This window comes from Ascaphus truei, chromosome 14 (genome assembly GCF_040206685.1).
Source record: "Ascaphus truei isolate aAscTru1 chromosome 14, aAscTru1.hap1, whole genome shotgun sequence".
NCBI classification, from domain to species: Eukaryota; Metazoa; Chordata; class Amphibia; order Anura; family Ascaphidae; genus Ascaphus; species Ascaphus truei.
Window position 1 is genome coordinate 56,193,685 of NC_134496.1, and position 20,422 is coordinate 56,214,106.

The 20,422-nt window shown below is 50.5% G+C and overlaps 1 protein-coding gene across 2 annotated transcripts in view; it reads right to left on the reverse strand.

Annotated features, from left to right (window-relative positions):
- Window positions 1-17,906, reverse strand: part of LOC142466196 (putative cation-transporting ATPase 13A5) — a 74,094-nt gene extending 56,188 nt beyond the window's left edge. The window contains exon 1 of one of the 2 annotated variants that reach the window (XM_075571066.1): window positions 17,669-17,902. In XM_075571066.1, the coding sequence (XP_075427181.1) occupies window positions 17,669-17,737 (69 nt within the window). In that variant the 5' untranslated portion in view covers window positions 17,738-17,902. Of the gene's footprint in view, window positions 1-17,668 lie in introns of both variants that reach the window. The other variant, XM_075571067.1, reaches the window with a different exon arrangement.
- Window positions 17,907-20,422: the final 2,516 nt, after the last annotated feature.

Genomic DNA, 20,422 nt, shown 5'->3' on the forward strand with positions numbered 1-20,422 from the left:
GAGTGTGCTGTGTGTGTTTGGTGATTGAGTGTGGTGTGTGTGTATTTGTGTGTGGTGATTGAGTGTGTTGTGTGGGTGTTGTGATTGTGTGTGGGTGTGTGCTGTGTGTGGTTGAGTGTGTGCTGTGTGTTGTGTTTGAGTATGTGTTGTGTCTGTTGTGATTGTGTGTGTGGGTGTTGTGATTTGAGTGTTGGTTATGTGTGTTGTGATTGTGTGGGTGTTGTGATTGAATGCAGCGGTGCACAAACTGGGGGAGAGGGGGGGGCGTGGCGCGTGTGGCAAAACCTGGTTGCGCAGGCGAAAAAGATGTGCACAGGCAGCTGAAGATGGGACGGGCAGCCGAACAGGATAGTGCAGGTGGCGGCCACGTGATTTAGAGGTACGGGGGAGGAGCACGCCCGAGCGCTGTGATGTCAAACGCCCCTCCTTCCGGTGTCTGCCCTGCAATAGCGCTGTGTTCCTGCTCTCCTCCGCTGACAACCTGCTTCACTGCGATCCTCTGCAAGTGAAAGGGTAGGCTGCCACTATATCACTCATACTATGAGCTGCGATCCTCTGCAAGTGAGAGGGTAGGCTGCACTATATCACTCATACTATGAGCTGCGATCCTCTGCGAGGGAAAGGGTAGGCTGCCACTATATCACTCATACTATGAGCTGCGATCCTCTGCGAGGGAAAGGGTAGGCTGCCACTATATCACTCATACTATGAGCTGCGATCCTCTGCGAGGGAAAGGGTAGGCTGCACTATATCACTCATATTATGAGCTGCGATCCTCTGCAAGTGAAAGGGTAGGCTGCACTATATCACTCATACTATGAGCTGCGATCCTCTGCAAGTGAAAGGGTAGGCTGCATTATATCACTCATACTATGAGCTGCGATCCTCTGCAAGTGAGAGGGTAGGCTACCACTGTATCACTCATACTATGAGCTGCGATCCTCTGCAAGGGAAAGGGTAGGCTACCACTATATCACTCCTACTATGAGCTGCGATCCTCTGCGAGGGAAAGGGTAGGCTGCACTATATCACTCATATTATGAGCTGCGATCCTCTGCAAGTGAAAGGGTAGGCTGCACTATATCACTCATACTATGAGCTGCGATCCTCTGCAAGTGAAAGGGTAGGCTGCATTATATCACTCATACTATGAGCTGCGATCCTCTGCAAGTGAGAGGGTAGGCTACCACTGTATCACTCATACTATGAGCTGCGATCCTCTGCAAGTGAAAGGGTAGGCTGCATTATATCACTCATACTATGAGCTGCGATCCTCTGCAAGTGAGAGGGTAGGCTACCACTATATCACTCATACTATGAGCTGCGATCCTCTGCAAGGGAAAGGGTAGGCTACCACTATATCACTCCTACTATGAGCTGCGATCCTCTGCGAGGGAAAGGGTAGGCTGCCACTATATCACTCATACTATGAGCTGCGATCCTCTGCGAGGGAAAGGGTAGGCTGCCACTATATCACTCATACTATGAGCTGCGATCCTCTGCGAGGGAAAGGGTCGGCTGCCACTATATCACTCATACTATGAGCTGCGATCCTCTGCGAGGGAAAGGGTAGGCTGCACTATATCACTCATACTATGAGCTGCGATCCTCTGCAAGTGAGAGGGTAGGCTACCACTGTATCACTCATACTATGAGCTGCGATCCTCTGCGAGGGAAAGGGTAGGCTACCACTGTATCACTCATACTATGAGCTGCGATCCTCTGCAAGGGAAAGGGTAGGCTACCACTATATCACTCCTACTATGAGCTGCGATCCTCTGCGAGGGAAAGGGTAGGCTGCACTATATCACTCATACTATGAGCTGCGATCCTCTGCGAGGGAAAGGGTAGGCTGCCACTATATCACTCATACTATGAGCTGCGATCCTCTGCGAGGGAAAGGGTAGGCTGCACTATATCACTCATACTATGAGCTGCGATCCTCTGCAAGTGAGAGGGTAGGCTACCACTGTATCACTCATACTATGAGCTGCGATCCTCTGCAAGGGAAAGGGTAGGCTACCACTATATCACTCCTACTATGAGCTGCGATCCTCTGCGAGGGAAAGGGTAGGCTGCACTATATCACTCATACTATGAGCTGCGATCCCCTGCGAGGGAAAGGGTAGGCTGCACTATATCACTCATACTATGAGCTGCGATCCTCTGCAAGTGAGAGGGTAGGCTACCACTGTATCACTCATACTATGAGCTGCGATCCTCTGCAAGGGAAAGGGTAGGCTACCACTATATCACTCCTACTATGAGCTGCGATCCTCTGCGAGGGAAAGGGTAGGCTGCACTATATCACTCATACTATGAGCTGCGATCCTCTGCGAGGGAAAGGGTAGGCTGCCACTATATCACTCATACTATGAGCTGCGATCCTTTGCGAGGGAAAGGGTAGGCTGCACTATATTACTCATACTATGAGCTGCGATCCTCTGCGAGGGAAAGGGTAGGCTGCCACTATATCACTCATACTATGAGCTGCGATCCTCTGCGAGGGAAAGGGTAGGCTGCCACTATATCACTCATACTATGAGCTGCGATCCTCTGCGAGGGAAAGGGTAGGCTGCCACTATATCACTCATACTATGAGCTGCGATCCTCTGCGAGGGAAAGGGTAGGCTGCCACTATATCACTCATACTATGAGCTGCGATCCTCTGCGAGGGAAAGGGTCGGCTGCCACTATATCACTCATACTATGAGCTGCGATCCTCTGCGAGGGAAAGGGTCGGCTGCCACTATATCACTCATACTATGAGCTGCGATCCTCTGCGAGGGAAAGGGTCGGCTGCCACTATATCACTCATACTATGAGCTGCGATCCTCTGCGAGGGAAAGGGTCGGCTGCCACTATATCACTCATACTATGAGCTGCGATCCTCTGCGAGGGAAAGGGTAGGCTGCCACTATATCACTCATACTATGAGCTGCGATCCTCTGCAAGTGAAAGGGTCGGCTGCCACTATATCACTCATACTATGAGCTGCGATCCTCTGCGAGGGAAAGGGTCGGCTGCCCCTATATCACTCATACTATGAATGTACAGAAATAATTAAAAAAAAAGTGTGTACACTTCCCCGCTCGTGCTTGCAAAATTATGCAGGACACCCTGTGCTCATGCTTGGAGAGTTGGTGATGTCACCGCTTTCAGCGGCAGCGTTGACGCAGCCTGATTTTGCAAGAGCAAGCTGTTGAAGTATGTAAGTATTTTGACTGCACTTATAGTGCCAGCGACGCGACTTCGCCCGAAAACAAATGCATTGTCGCCGCCACCGCCGAGTGCGCTTATAGTAGCCGGTAATATTTGATTTTTCACGGCCTGTCGCCTCATGTGACAGCCCCTGAACCAATCAATGCCCGTGTCGTCCGCGCCGCCACAAAGCGAAATACAACTTTTGCTAGCGGCGACGGCTGACGTCACGCGTATCCGTCGCGGGCACTATATACGCGTGGCCTTAGACATATTTGTATTTACATTGTATACCGTTTAATAAAGGTTTTTTTTTCATGTGATTTTGATTACATCAGGCTGGGGGGGCCCGAGAAATTTCATGGATAAAAAGGGGGCTCGGCATAAAGAGTTTGCTCCCCCCGCAGTCTAACACTGTCCTGTTCCGCCTCTAATTCTCTATACACGCCCACACGTTGTATCGATGTAGATCAGGCGCACATGAGAAGTTTTCTATTGGAAATGTAGTGGTCGCCCTGGAGTCAGTGTCTATGATATTTGTGAGTTGTTATTTCTTCCCTGCAATTGGGTGTATGTATTTACCTTATATTTAAGTAATAGTCCCAGAAGAACAGGGCGTTACTGGCCAATAATGCCCTGGCTGTAGGAGTTGAAGGCCCGAGGCGAAGCAGAGGTAACCCAGCCAGGGCATTATTGGCCAGTAATGCCCTGTTCTGAGGGGATTATTACTATTATAGGGTAAATGTGGGCTTATTTTTAATTTTTCATTAAAAATGTACATTTTTGTAGTCATATTGAGTTTTAGCAGCATGATTGTCTACATCAGTGATTTCCAACCTTTTTGCTTGGAGGAACCCTTGACGTATTTAGATAAATCTCGGGATCCCCTATCTGGCCGACACATATTAGGTTCGACAGGGGTCAGTCACAACATTTCACACCTCACGGGCCCCCTCTATTTCCCACCCTTTACCCATGTATTTCTCTCCCATCCATCTCACTAACTCTCCCCCCTACGCCTCGCATGTATTTATACCCTGCGTCTCACTCTTACTCCCTCTTTTCCTCACTCACTCCCTCCTGCCCCTCTCTTTTCTCACTGGCCCTTACCTTCCGTCAATTACCCCACTCTCTCAATCCACCCTACATAATACATACAAAAAAAAAACACCCCCAGGGTGGGGGGTGGGAGGGGGGTCTGTGGTCCGTAGGAGGAACCCCTGAGACTGCTTCAAGGAGCCCCAGGGTTCCACGGACCATGGTTGGGAATCACTGGTCTGCATTCTTATGCTTTTACTGCAAGTTTATTAAAAGGAATTGTACACACACACAGCCCCCTCTATACACACACACACACACACACACACACACACACACACACACACACACACACACACACACACACACACACACACACACACACACACAGCCCCTCTATACACACACACACACACACACACACACACACACTCTGCAACCCCTCCTCTATATACATGTAGCCCCGGTCTTAATTCAGCTCCAGAGACCCCCTCTGTAGCGTGCCGAGCTATCGCGGGTGCCGCCGGAGGCAGTGACGGACCCGCCAGCACGGCACGAGGGTGGGGGCCAGTGCAGGGAGCGCTTGGAGCGCTCAGAGTCCCGGCGGCGCACCCGGCTTGCGGGGGCCGCCATGACAGGTTGCGCGAGCGTAGGAGGGATCGCGCATGCGCAGCATTAGCTAGAGCATCATGGCAGCACTTAGGAAGTCGCACGAGTGCAGGGACAGCAAGGGAGAGGTTGCGGCGGCCATTGGAAACTCGCGCATGCGCAGGGCAAGTGCGCACGCGGCCCCAATGCTATAGCAGCCTCCACGGGACTACAACTCCCAGGAGGCATAGGGAGGCAGGCACCAGGTGCCTCATAGTGGCAAATAAGGGCCCGGGATTCCCTGGAGGAGATATAGATACATTTCGCGGGCTTTGGAGCAGGCAGTTGAAGCTGGGAGCAGGAAGGGGGAGGAAGGGTGTAGGGAGCAAGTGGCTCCTACACCCAGGTAAGGTAGTTCCCCAAGTCCCAGGCAGGCCCCAATCCCCACCAGGGTAGGGGGTAAGTACTGAGGGACAGCCCCTAGGTGAGGGACTCTGCCCTTAGGTGTGTGAGTGTGCAGGCTTGTCAGTGTCACGGCTGGTAGTGCTGTGAGCGCTGACAATTAGGCACAGTGTGTGCAGTGCAGTGCAGTGGGTTGCTGCAGGTTCCGTGTGCAGTGTGTTGTTGCTGCAGGTACCGAGTGAGTGCAGTGGGTTGCTGCAGGTTGACTGTGTGTGTACAGTGTGTTTGCTGCAGAGGTTAGGGAGAAGTTAGCCAGAGGGGACCCGGGTGGGTAAGGGAGAGGTAGTGTGGATGCAGGGTGTCAGTGACCCACCTGCATAGGATAGGCTACCCCGCAGGCCCTAGGAGTTTTCCCTAAATCCATTCCAGGTTGCTGTGCTGTAGGGACGGCCTATAGTACAGCGAGTGTCACGTTAGTTCACGGAGTCAGATAGGGACTCCATTGACGCTGCGCACCCGTGCAGAAGGTTGGGCGCTGCTCTTCGTTGCGGTTGCAGAGGACATCTTGTTGGGGTCTTCCCGGATGGTGGATCCTGGATGTCGGGCCGGAACCTTTGTGAAGCAGTTGCAGATCCGAGTACTGGAGTGCTCGGCAGGTACTATATCATCAAGTGCACCAACACCGGTGATCAGGCGCTGATCCCGCCTTAGGCTAAACTCTTTGAGCGAGTGGTTACAAGACTGCGCCTATACCATATAGTACCGTACACGGACACGGTGTGGAGCACGCGGTAGCGGGACTGAGACAGTACTCCGTAAGAGGGTGGCTAAGCCACTACCGTTATAAGGACGGTACCAGTTATTAGGATATGTGTTTTTGCTAATTGCATGTTAGAGTGATAAGGTTGCCATGCATTATCGTTAATACAGTCAAGTTGGTTGCATTACATGTGTGTGTATGTATTTCTTGCCCTGGGGAATCTCACGTCACGGGGATCCTGGGTAAGTGGAGGCGCTGCGCTAAGTAAGTGTATGAGTGTTACCCCAGGCTCCCAGGTAGCGGAGGCTCAGATCTCCTGGAGCCGCAGGTGTTGTACAGCGACCAGTTGTTCCTTTGGGAGGGTTCAGAAAAAGGGCTACATACACAAACACATTCTGGAGTCCCCCCTACACTGTGCAGGCCCCTTCCCCTATACCCACAAAACACACTGCAGCCCTCCTCCACCCTCTACACTCACAAAACAAACACAGCAGCCCCCCCTCTATACCCACAAACACACAAAACACAGACACACACACCAAAACACACTCTGCAACCCTCCTCCACTATCTATACCCCCCCACACACACACACACACTGCAAACCCCCTCTAACTTGCAAAACACACTGCAGCCCTCCTCCACCCACAAAACACACACTGAAGTCACACACTGCAGCTCCCCCTCTATACCAACAAAACCCACACAGCAGAAACACACCAACAAGACTCTGCTGCCCCCTCTACACCCACAAAACACACACCAACAGAAGACACACATGAATAAAACACTCTGCTGCCCTCTTTACACCCACAAAACACACACACACAGTGACACACACACCTTTCCCCTCACTCTCCTGTTCAAAGCTCTCTGTAGGCAGGGAGGGGGAGGAGTCAGGGCCTGGCTGCAGGGAGGTGGAGGAGTCAGGGCCTGGCTGCAGGGAGGGGGAGGAGTCAGTGCCTGGCTGCAGGGAGGGGGAGGAGTCAGGGCCTGGCTGCAGGGAGGGGGAGGAGTCAGGGCCTGGCTGCAGGGAGGGGGAGGAGTCAGGGCCTGGCTGCAGGGAGGGGGAGGAGTCAGTGCCTTGCTGCAGGGAGGGGGAGGAGTCAGTGCCTGGCTGCAGGCAGGGAGGGGGAGGAGTCAGTGCCTGGCTGCAGGGAGTGGGAGGAGTCAGTGCCTGGCTGCAGGGAGGGGGAGGAGTCAGTGCCTGGCTGCAGGCAGGGAGGGGGAGGAGTCAGTGCCTGGCTGCAGGGAGTGGGAGGAGTCAGGGCCTGGCTGCAGGCAGGGAGGGGGAGGAGTCAGTGCCTGGCTGCAGGGAGTGGGAGGAGTCAGAGTCTGGCTGCAGGCAGGGGGAGGAGTCAGGGCCTGGGTGCAGGGAGGGAGAAGGAGTCAGTGCCTGGCTGCAGGGAGGGGGAGGAGTCAGGGCCTGGCTGCAGGCAGGGGGAGGAGTCAGGGCCTGGGTGTAGGGAGGGAGAAGGAGTCAGGGCCTGGCTGCAGGGAGGGGGAGGAGTCAGGGCCTGGCTGCAGGGAGGGGGAGGAGTCAGGGCCTGGCTGCAGGGAGTGGGAGGAGTCAGAGTCTGGCTGCAGGCAGGGGGAGGAGTCAGGGCCTGGGTGCAGGGAGGGAGGAGTCAGGGCCTGGCTGCAGGGAGGGGGAGGAGTCAGGGCCTGGCTGCAGGGAGGGGAAGGAGTCAGGGCCTGGCTGCAGGGAGTGGGAGGAGTCAGAGCCTGGCTGCAGGGAGAGGGAGGAATCAGTGCCTGGCTGCAGGGAGGGGGAGGAGTCAGTGCCTGGCTGCAGGGAGGGGGAGGAGTCAGTGCCTGGCTGCAGGCAGAGAGTGGGAGGAGTCAGAGCCTGGCTGCAGGGAGAGGGAGGAGTCAGTGCCTGGCTGCAGGCTGGTAAGTGCGTCTGCAGGGGGCCAAGCTTTATGCATCATGTGTATAGTGTTAGCCACGGAGCTACTCATATGCTTGGGTGTGTTTCAAAGGTGGGTCTTAAAGATGGATAGTCGGGTATTGAGGGAAAGGGCATTCCAGAGGTGCAGGGAAGTCCGTGAGAAAGGTTTAAGGCGGGAGAGGGCTTTAGACACAAAAGGGGGTAGACAGAAAACATCCTTGAGCAGAACGCAAGAGTCGGGATGGTGCAGAGCAAGAAATTAGGGCTGAGATGTAGGGGGGGAGGGCAGAAGAGTGTAAAGCTTTAAAAGTGAGGAGGAGAATTGAGTGTGTGATAGAGGATTTGATCGGAAGCCAGGAGAGGGATTTCAGCAGGGGTTTCATGAAAAGCCTAAACATCTATGCTCCTGTACGAGAGATACTCACCCTTCTATTGTTTGTCACATTATATTTTCATTACTACACTATCGTGCACTTGTCCTCTTTTTATGTTTCCATAGTGTCGAAAGCGTAAATAAAAAACACAGTGTGAGGTTATTTTGAAACAGAATAACACGTGAATTTATTCAAGTCAAGTGCACAACGGAGACAGCTTCAAAACAAAAGCTCTCTAAATAATAACACGATATGCCATATATTTATACCCTAAATCCTAAAGCTCCACCCCTTTATGGGGGGGCTTGCACGTCACTAAACATTACCTCATTTTGTAATACATAACAATATTAAAGTTGATGTCATTTTGTAATACATAACAATATTGTATAACTACCTGTCAGCTAGAAACCATTCTGGGGTTAAATGGGATGTGCCTATTCTGTCGCCTAGCAATATGTTATGAGAATAAATTCTACTGCAAGAATCTAAACTTATCTCATGGGTTCTCATAACTTTTAGCCTGTTTACACTTTCAATTTGAAGCTGATTGGATGAGGAAGAGTCAATAAGAGCGAAAACATTCCTTTCTCTGCTTCACACATTTGTTTATACAGAAATGAAACACAGAAATTAGACTCACAAAGACAAGACAAAATGGCGGATTGCAATATTCACACAAAATGGCTTCATCCTAAATGCTGTTATGTTGTTATGCCAGACCCCCTAATGTCTCAACTTCGTCAATAGTGAACATACTTATGTTAAATTACATTGAGTAGACTGAGGTGTGCATAGATACTCATTATCATTGTACAGTGCTACATGTTCATGTCCAGTTACAACTCACCCTCCCTGAGAACATGAAATTCTACTTAACATTGAATACAATGTCAAACCAAAATGAGTTTAGAAATTATGCTTTGAACGTTACTGTTTAATCTAATTGTATATCACATCATCTACTATATATTTGTGAAATCACTGTATGTCTGCGTCCCAAGGGTCAATCGCATTGGACCTTGGGCCTGTCACTCCTGCTCAGGCCATGGCCGCCCCCGCACACCTCTCATTGGACTACGTCCAACACCAATGCCACACTGTCCCACCCCTCACTGACTCTCATTGGCCTGCGTCCAATGCCCGCCCCCGCACACCTCTCATTGGCCTGCGTCCCACCCCTCACTGACTCTCATTGGCCTGCGTCCAATGCCCGCCCCCGCACACCTCTCATTGGCCTGCGTCCCACCCCTCACTGACTCTCATTGGCCTGCGTCCAATGCCCGCCCCCGCACACCTCTCATTGGCCTGCGTCCAACACCAATGCCCTAATACTTCCACACTGTCCCACCCCTCACTGAGTTTTGGGAACGCTGGGGCCACGCTTCACAGCTATCAAAACCTTCACGTCTGCTACCACAGACTGCCGAATCAGGTACAGCAGTGTTTCCCAAACTGTGCGGCTTGGCTAGAGGGGCGCCGCGATCAGGGCCGCCAGCAGCGGGAAACAAGGGCTGCTAGCTCATTTAAAAAAAAAAACCTCTGAGGGGAAGCAGAGGAGCGGTCACGTGACCGCTCCCATCCAATGGGGCTGCAGCCTGCCCGGCATTGCCACTGCAGGGCTGCAGGGTGTGTGTTGTGTGTGTGTGTGTGTGTGTGTGAAAAACGGGCTGCAGGTGGTGTGTGTGTGTGTGTGTGTGTGAAAAACGGCCTGCAGGGTGTGTGTATATATGTGTGGTGTGTGTGTGTGTATATATGTATATATGTGTGTGTATGTATGTGTGGTGTGTGTGTATATATATATATATATATATATATATATATATATATATATATAATGTGTGGTGTGTATATGTGTATGTGTGGTGTATATATATGTGTGGTGTGTGTGTGTGTGTGTGTATGTATGTATATATAGATATATATATATATATATATATATATGTATATGTGTGTGTGTGTGAAAAACGGGCTGCAGGTGTGTGTGTGTGTGTGTGTGTGTGTGTGTGTGTGTGTGTGTGTGTGTGTGTGTGTGTGTGTGTGTGTGTGTGTGTGTGAAAAACGGGCTGCAGGGTGTGTGTATATATGTGTGGTGTGTGTGTGTGTGTGTATATATGTATATATGTGTGTGTATGTATGTGTGGTGTGTGTGTGTATATATATATATATATATATATATATATATATATATATATATATATATATATATATATATATAATGTGTGGTGTGTATATGTGTATGTGTGGTGTATATATATGTGTGGTGTGTGTGTGTGTGTGTATGTATGTATATATAGATATATATGTGTGTGTGTGTGTGTGTGTGTGTGTGTGTGTGTGTGTGTGTGTGTGTGTGTGTGTGTGTGTGTGTGTATATGTATGTGTGGTGTATATGGATGTGTGTGATGTGTGTGTGGTGTGTGCGTGTGAATATATTTATCAAAGTTGCACAATGTTAATAAATAATTTATTCTCACATGTCTTTTTTTTTTTTCATTTTTAAATATTATATAATGTACACACACACACACACACACACACACACACACACACACACACACACACACACACACACACACACACACACACTGACAGCTACCAAGTGACAAACACACACACACACACACTGACAGCTACCAAGTGACAAACACACACAGTGATACCCGCCTACCAAGCGCGCTTGCTGTCTCCTCTGCCAGGCAGCGCTGATTACAGATGCAGGGGCTTTGTGCATTTGTTCAGCCCGGCTCAGCGACGCTGAGAGAGGGAGGCCCGGCGCGCACGCTGGAGGAGCAGCACCGGGAGACTGAGAGAGAGAGTGAGGTCAGAGAGAGAGAGTGATGTCAGAGAGAGAGAGAGAGTGAGGTCAGAGAGAGAGAGAGTGAGGTCAGAGAGAGAGAGAGTGAGGTCAGAGAGAGAGTGAGGTCAGAGAGAGAGAGTGAGGTCAGAGAGAGAGAGAGAGAGTGAGGTCAGAGAGAGAGTGAGGTCAGAGAGAGAGAGTGAGGTCAGAGAGAGAGTGAGGTCAGAGAGAGAGAGAGGGAGGTCAGAGAGAGTGTGAGGTCAGAGAGAGAGAGGAGTGAGAGAGAGAGTGAGGTCAGAGAGAGAGAGAGTGAGGTCAGAGAGAGTGAGGTCAGAGAGAGAGTGAGGTCAGAGAGAGTGAGAGTGTGTGAGGGAGACACCAACTGCGCACTGCAACTGTTAGGTATGTATATACACCTTTGTTTTTACTTTGGGCGCCGCGTAAAAATCCTGATCGCCTTGGGGAGCCTTGAAAAAATTCTGATTGCCTTGGGGAGCCTTGAACCGAAAAAGTTTGGGAACCACTGAGGTACAGATTCTACACACAACGCACAAACACAGCACACACACACATTCACACAACACCAAACACTGCAGACTGCCTCTTCAAACCCCCCCTCCCCTCCACGCCACACATCTCCCTCCCGCAACCGGACCGCGAGGCCGCGGCCTCCACTCACACACCATGGCAACGATGTCCCTCCCCCTATCCCGCTACCTCACACAGTGTAGCTCCCGCGAACCGCACAGCACGCCACATCTCCTGCACCTCACACAGCTCCCTACCGCAACCGGACCGCGAGGCCCCCTACCCCGCTACACCATGCCACCAATGTCCCTCCCCCTATCCCGCTACCTCACACAGTGTAGCTCCCGCGGACCGCACAGCACGCCTCACATCTCCTGCACCTCACACATCTCCCTCCGCAACCGGACCGCGAGGCCCCCTACCCCGCTACACCATGCCACCAATGTCCCTCCCCCTATCCCGCTACCTCACACAGTGTAGCTCCCGCGAACCGCACAGCACGCCTCACATCTCCTGCACCTCACACATCTCCCTACCGCAAGCGGACCGCGAGGCCCCCTACCCCGCTACACCATGCCACCAATGTCCCTCCCCCTATCCCGCTACCTCACACAGTGTAGCTCCCGCGGACCGCACAGCATGCCTCACATCTCCTGCACCTCACACATCTCCCTCCGCAACCGGACCGCGAGGCCCCCTACCCCGCTACACCATGCCACCAATGTCCCTCCCCCTATCCCGCTACCTCACACAGTGTAGCTCCCGCGGACCGCACAGCACGCCTCACATCTCCTGCACCTCACACATCTCCCTCCGCAACCGGACCGCGAGGCCCCCTACCCCGCTACACCATGCCACCAATGTCCCTCCCCCTATCCCGCTACCTCACACAGTGTAGCTCCCGCGAACCGCACAGTACGCCTCACATCTCCTGCACCTCACACATCTCCCTACCGCAACCGGACCGCGAGGCCCCCTACCCCGCTACACCATGCCACCAATGTCCCTCCCCCTATCCCGCTACCTCACACAGTGTAGCTCCCGCGGACCGCACAGCACGCCTCACATCTCCTGCACCTCACACATCTCCCTCCGCAACCGGACCGCGAGGCCCCCTACCCCGCTACACCATGCCACCAATGTCCCTCCCCCTATCCCGCTACCTCACACAGTGTAGCTCCCGCGAACCGCACAGCACGCCTCATCTCCTGCACCTCACACAGCTCCCTACCGCAACCAGACCGCGAGGCCCCCTACCCCGCTACACCATGCCACCAATGTCCCTCCCCCTATCCCGCTAGCTCACACAGTGTAGCTCCCGCGAACCGCACAGCACGCCTCACATCTCCTGCACCTCACACATCTCCCTACCGCAACCGGACCGCGAGGCCCCCTACCCCGCTACACCATGCCACCAATGTCCCTCCCCCTATCCCGCTACCTCACACAGTGTAGCTCCCGCGGACCGCACAGCACGCCTCACATCTCCTGCACCTCACACATCTCCCTACCGCAACCGGACCGCGAGGCCGCGGCCTACACTCACACACCATGGCAACGATGTCCCTCCCCCTATCCCGCTACCTCACACAGTGTAGCTCCCGCGAACCGCACAGCACGCCACATCTCCTGCACCTCACACAGCTCCCTACCGCAACCGGACCGCGAGGCCGCGGCCTACACTCACACACCATGGCAACGATGTCCCTCCCCCTATCCCGCTACCTCACACAGTGTAGCTCCCGCGGACCGCACAGCACGCCTCATCTCCTGCACCTCACACAGCTCCCTACCGCAACCGGACCGCGAGGCCGCGGCCTACACTCACACACCATGCCACCAATGTTCCTCCCCCTATCCCGCTACCTCACACAGTGTATGACAACACCTACCACTGGAAATCAGATGTTCGTTGAAATAAAATATGTTTTCCTAACTATTTTACTGTCTGTATAATGTACACAACACTCACCCACACAAAACCCCCTCATACACACACACACACACACACGCAAACATCCTGTCATTCTATGCCACACACTACACTCAAAAACATGCCATTTTTAACATGTGTATGACCAACAACACGCACTCACACACGTCACACACACAACATGCCTCATACACACACGCACGCCATCACACACCAGCAACACACACACATGCTCTCACACACACCACACACCATGCCACCGATGTCACTCCCGCTATCCCGCTACCTCACACACTCTACCTCCCGCGGAACAACCAGCACGCCTGACATCTCCTGCACCTCACACATCTCCCTCCGCAACCGGACCGCAACGCCGCGGACTACAGTCAAACAGCATGCCACCAATGTCACTCCCGCTACCTCACACACTGTATGACAACACCTACCACTGAAACTCAGCTGTTCCTTACAATAAAATATGTTTTCCTAACAATTTCACTGTCTGTATAATTTATTCTAAAACACTTCTCACACCACCACTCACACACAACACTCACCCACACAAAACCCCCTCATACACACACACACACACACACGCAAACATCCTGTCATTCTATGCCACACATAACAACAAATCACACCTCACCTTCACCCTCATAATACACACACTACACTCAAAAACATGCAATTTACAACATGTCTATGACCAACAACACGCACTCACACACGTCACACACACAACATGCGTCATACACACACACATGCCATCACACACGCCACATACACACATGCTCTCACACACACCACACACCATCACACACAACACACACACAAATACACAAACACATGCACACACACACGCACTCAGCAACGCCACACGCCCTCAACCACGCAACACACGTACTCACACACACACACCAACCTCCTCTGCTGATACAACACACAAAACAACACTTCAACATAACCTTAACTACCACACACAACACAACCACCACTAAACAAACACACACACCCAACCCACTGTTCCAATTACCTACCCTTCACCATACACACTACACTGAATACAATGCACATTTACACGTCTCACCACCCACTCCCATTGCACATCAACATCCCACCACACACAAACATTAACAACAACACAACACCTCCGCTACTAACACACCTAGCACAATAAATCACCTCTTCCTTTCAATAACATATTTTACACAAAACATTACTATTTACACATCTGTCTAATTTATTGCACACAAACACTCAACTAACCAACACTGACACACACACTCACACACCACACACTCACAATCACATCACACACTCACTCATCCACACACACACCCCACACAATCAACAATCACACACAATAATTACATACACACACTATTCTGCCACACACACAGCCAACATTAACACAAAACAAAAACACACACAACATTTCAACACCTACACAAACGCACACCAAACACAAATAAATACCCCTCACCTCACACAGTGTAGCTCCCGCGAACCGCACAGCACGCCTCACATCTCCTGCACCTCACACATCTCCCTACCACAACCGGACCGCGAGGCCCCCTACCCCGCTACACCATGCCACCAATGTCCCTCCCCCTATCCCGCTACCTCACATGAGTGAAGATATACTTCACAAAGCACAGAGACACAACCCATCACTCAATGTTACCTTTTCACCTGACATTTTCAACGAGGTACTCATATTGTTAGAAGATACATGTCTCTCTATCAATAACAAAACACTACTTCAATTAGGTCTAGAAGCTCCCCAACGTCATCATCACGATGTACTCAATACAGACCTTATGCGAGAGAAACAATACAATATTTCCATACTACAAGAATATGTTGCCACAAGAAAACCAATGTTAATTCCACAACAACTTAACACCTATGACAACATCATGCAGCACATAAACAACGAACAAGGTGCAATCCTGTTTCTTGATGCTCCAGGTGGAACAGGCAAAACATTTCTCATAAATTTACTCCTTGCAGAAATATGAATGCACAATCATGTTGCACTTGCACTTGCATCATCTGGCATTGCAGCCACTCTTATGGATGGAGGAAGAACTGTGCACTCAGCTCTTAAATTACCACTAAACATTGCTCATGAAGAAAACCCAACATGTAATATTACCAAGACATCTGGCCAAGCCCGTGTTCTTCAAATTTGCAAACTTATTGTTTGGGATGAGTGTACCATGGCGCATAAAAAAGCACTTCAAGCCCTTAATAGAACCTTGCTAGACTTGCGTAACAATAAACAAATAATGGGTGGTGCTGTCATTCTTTTAGCTGGTGATTTCAGACAAACACTTCCAGTCATACCACGATCCACACCAGCAGACGAACTTCATGCATGCCTTAAATCCTCTATTTTATGGCGACATGTCAAACATTTTCCATTAACAACCAATATGCGAGTCCAACTTCTCGGCCACTCAAATGAACAACTTTTTGCACACACACTTCTTCAAATAGGTGAAGGCACTTTACCTACTGACTTAACATCAGGTGAAATTGCTTTTCCCACACATTTTTGTCACATGATGACATCACTTGAAGATCTCATACATCACGTCTATCCAAATCTCTTACACAATTACACAAACCACCAGTGGCTCTGTGAAAGAGCCATCCTTGCTGCCAAAAATACTTCTGTCAATGACATCAATCATCAAATTCAAGACATTATTCCAAACACAATTACTCAATACAACTCAATCGATACAGTTGTGGATTGCGATGAAGCCGTTAACTATCCACCTGAATTCCTACACTCCCTCGAACCATCAGGGATGCCACCACATCATCTTCGCCTCAAAGTTGGAGCACCCATCATGCTACTTCGCAACCTACACACACCTAACCTTTGTAATGGAACCAGACTGTGCATAAAAACATTGATGCCCAACCTAATTGAAGCTACTATCTTAACTGGCAACGCCAAAGGCCAAGATGTCTTCATCCCCCGCATTCCACTCATTCCTACAGACATGCCTTTTACTTTCAAACGGCTACAGTTCCCCATCAAACTAGCTTTTGCTATCACCATTAACAAAGCACAAGGACAATCTATAAAGTGCACTGGTATCAACTTAGAATCACCATGTTTCTCCCACGGCCAGTTATATGTTGCGTGCTCTAGAGTTGGATCCCCCCAACAATTGTACATCTTTGCTCCAACTGGAACTACCAAAAATGTCGTTTACAAACAAGCATTACAATGAACATTGACTTTCCTCAATTTCCATGAACTCTACATATTGCCATAAGAAATTACAAAAAAATGAAAGACACTCAATACACTACTGTCATCTTTTATTACTACATTATTTTACAACACACACTTTAACATTACATCAAATACACTCCTCTCAACAATGGACATTCACATCTTTCAAGAAGCATTTCCAACAATAACATTTTCAAAAATAACTACCGTAACAACTAACATACACTTCAAACATTTGCCCTCATATACATGTGCTTTCTACTACTGTTGATTTACAAACACAATTCTAACTAATATTACATAACATTGGCATCACATTACAACTTTCACATACAACATTTACACATACTTATTCACACTTCACATCCCGGGCAACGCCGGGTTTCTCAGCTAGTATTAAATATTACAGGTTTTTAACTTTCGACATGCAACTGACTATTGGTTTTCTGTATGATTTTGACAGCACCTTATACATTCTACACAGCACCTTATACATTCTACACAGCACCTTATACATTCTACACAGCACCTTATACATTCTACACAGCACCTTATACGTTCTACACAGCACCTTATACGTTCTATACAGCACCTTATACGTTCTATACAGCACTCATGCAACAAAAAAAGTTTTGGGTTTCAAAATATTTCTGCTGTGTGACAAAAGCATCAGAAACACAAAGGTAAAAAACACATTGTAACACACTGTAACACATGAACGCACTGTAACACACACATGTATTTATTCATGTATGTCTTTATTTATATGGCGTCATTAATGTACATAGCACTTCACAGCAGTAATACACGTGACAATCATATAAGTAACAAATAATACAAATAACACATGATGGGAAGAAGCGCTTCAGACTTAAAAGTAACAATTAGTTACACTCACCATTTCACTTTCCTCCCCTGGGTTAAGCAGTGCATGACTGTCTGCCTTCTTCCCGCTGCTGAAATCCATTAGAGGATTGGGTACGGTATTTTCCCTGATGTGCAAAGCCGGGAAGAAAGGAGCTCAGATAATGCAGCGCCTCCCGACTCCACAAGCATTTTACTTCTCATTCCTGTGTTTTATTACCTTGCACACACCCCCTTAATTAACTAAACTCATCTAAATAAAGTAATCTCCGCCTAGGTGACACATCAGGTTTGGTGGTGTCTTTCTTCATACTGTAGCTCAGACCTGCACAACTCGTAAAGCGAGAATGGCCGAACTGCCCCAAGGAAAAAAATTTGGGGCCGCACGGGTAAAATCATCATCATCATCATCATCATCATCATCATCATCATCATCATCATCATCATCATCATCATCATCATCATTATCATCTTTCCACCAGCACCTCTCATCATCATCCTCATATATCTCCCCCAGCACCCCTCATCATCATCCTCATATCTCCCCCAGAACCCTCACTATCAACCTTTGCGATACTCCCCATCTATCTCTCATACCCCCATCTCTCCCCCTCACCCACACACATAATACTCCCCCCCACATCAAACACACAATACCCCCCTGCACACCACACACATCCCACCCCCCCTGCACCTCACATCCTTCTCCCCGTACACCTCACATTATTCTCCCCCCTGCACCTCACATCCTTCTCCCCCCGTGCACCTCACATCATTCTCCCCCTGCACCTCACATCATTCTCCCCCCTGCACCTCACATCACTCCCCCCTGCTCCTCACATTACTCTCCCCCTGCTCCTCACATTACTCTCCCCCCCTGCACCTCACATCACTCCCCCTTGCTCCTCACATTACTCTCCCCCCCTGCACCTCACATCATTCTCCCCCCTGCACCTCACATCATTCTCCCCCCTGCACCTCACATCATTCTCCTCCCTGCACCTCACACCACTCCCCCCTGCTCCTCACATTACTCTCCCCCGCGGCACCTCACATCCCTCTCCCCCCCTGCACCTCACATCACTCTCCCCCCCTGCACCTCACATCACTCTCCCCCCCTGCACCTCACATCACTCTCCCCCCCTGCACCTCACATCATTCTCCCCTCTAGCACCTCCAATCAACCCCCCCTGCACCTCCAATCAACCCCCCCTGCACCTCCAATGACCCTCCCCTGCACCTCCAATCACCCCCTGCACCTCCAATCACCCCCCTGCACCTCACATCACCCCCTGCACCTCACATCACCCCTCCTGCACATCACCTCCCCTTCACATCACCTCCCCTTCACATCACCTCCCCTTCACATCACCTCCCTTCACATCACCCCCTTCACATAACCCCCCTTTTCACATCACCCCCCCTTCACATCACCCCCTTCACATCACCTCCCCTGCACCTCACATCATTCTCCCCTCTTTCACCTCCAATCAACCCCCCCTGCACCTCCAATGACCCCCCTGCACCTCCAATCAACCCCCCCTAAACCTCCAATCACCCCCTACACCTCCAATGACCCTCCCCTGCACCTCCAATCACCCTCCCCTACACCTCCAATCACCCCCTGCACCTCACATCTCCCCCCTGCACCTCACATCACCCCTCCTGCACATCACCTCCCCTTCACATCACCTCCCTTTTCACATCACCCCCATTCACATCACCCCCCCTTCGCATCACCTCCCCTGCACCTCACCTCTCCTGCACCTCACCCCCCTGCACCTCACCTCACCCCCCTGCACCTCACCTCACCACCCTACACCTCACATCACTCCCCTGCATCTCACCCCCCTGCACCTCGCCCCCCTGCACCTAAACCCCCTGCACCTCACCCCCTACACCTCACCTCACCCACTGCACCTCACCTCACCCCCCTGCATCTCACCTCACCACCCTGCACCTCACATCACTCCCCTGCACCTCACCCCCCTGCACCTCACCCCCCTGCACCTAAACCCCCTGCACCTCACCCCCCTGCACATATCCCCCCGTGGGCCGCGTGTTGTGCAGGCCTGTTGTAGCTAGTGATGGTCTCTACTTAAAGTGATCATTAAATCTAATAGCTGCATCCTTCCTGAAGCCGTGTAGAGATGTTGCAGGTTGTGATACCTTGTGGTGGATTAATAAGAAAGTTCTTCATATATAAAAGTGCAGTGTACGGGGCTTTTTTAAACCTCACAGGTTCCTTCCTCAAGTGTCCTGCGTTTAATTGGATTTAGGCATTTGGGTCTATGTTTAAAAACTGTAAATAACATAATCTTCTGGCTGGGAATGACATAATCATAAATAAGCACGCGATAGTTCAGCGTTCATGTGACAGAGCACATCGGAATAAATGTTACCAAGTGATTTCACTTTTTATCAAATACAATATATGCATGGGCATGCTGGGAAGTCGCCTGGGGGCCCCACGAGCATAGGGGCCCTATGGTAACCTATGCACAGACCAGAATTTAACACTAATTTTCCGATCACCCGCCTCAACATTCAAATCTCCCGCTAGCTCGGTAGAAGGAGAAACATTACAACTTGTAGCGGAGAGTTGGCGGGGCCCAGTGCGCTGCTTTGCCCGGGGGCCTATAATGCTGTTAAAACGGCCCTGATTATGACTTTGGCTTTTTTTTTGTATAAACTGCATTACTGTGACACAGAAACCCTATTAACTTCAGTTGGGGCTTTAAATACTATGTATCTATATGTTTCTTTATACAGCGCCATACCTGTACAT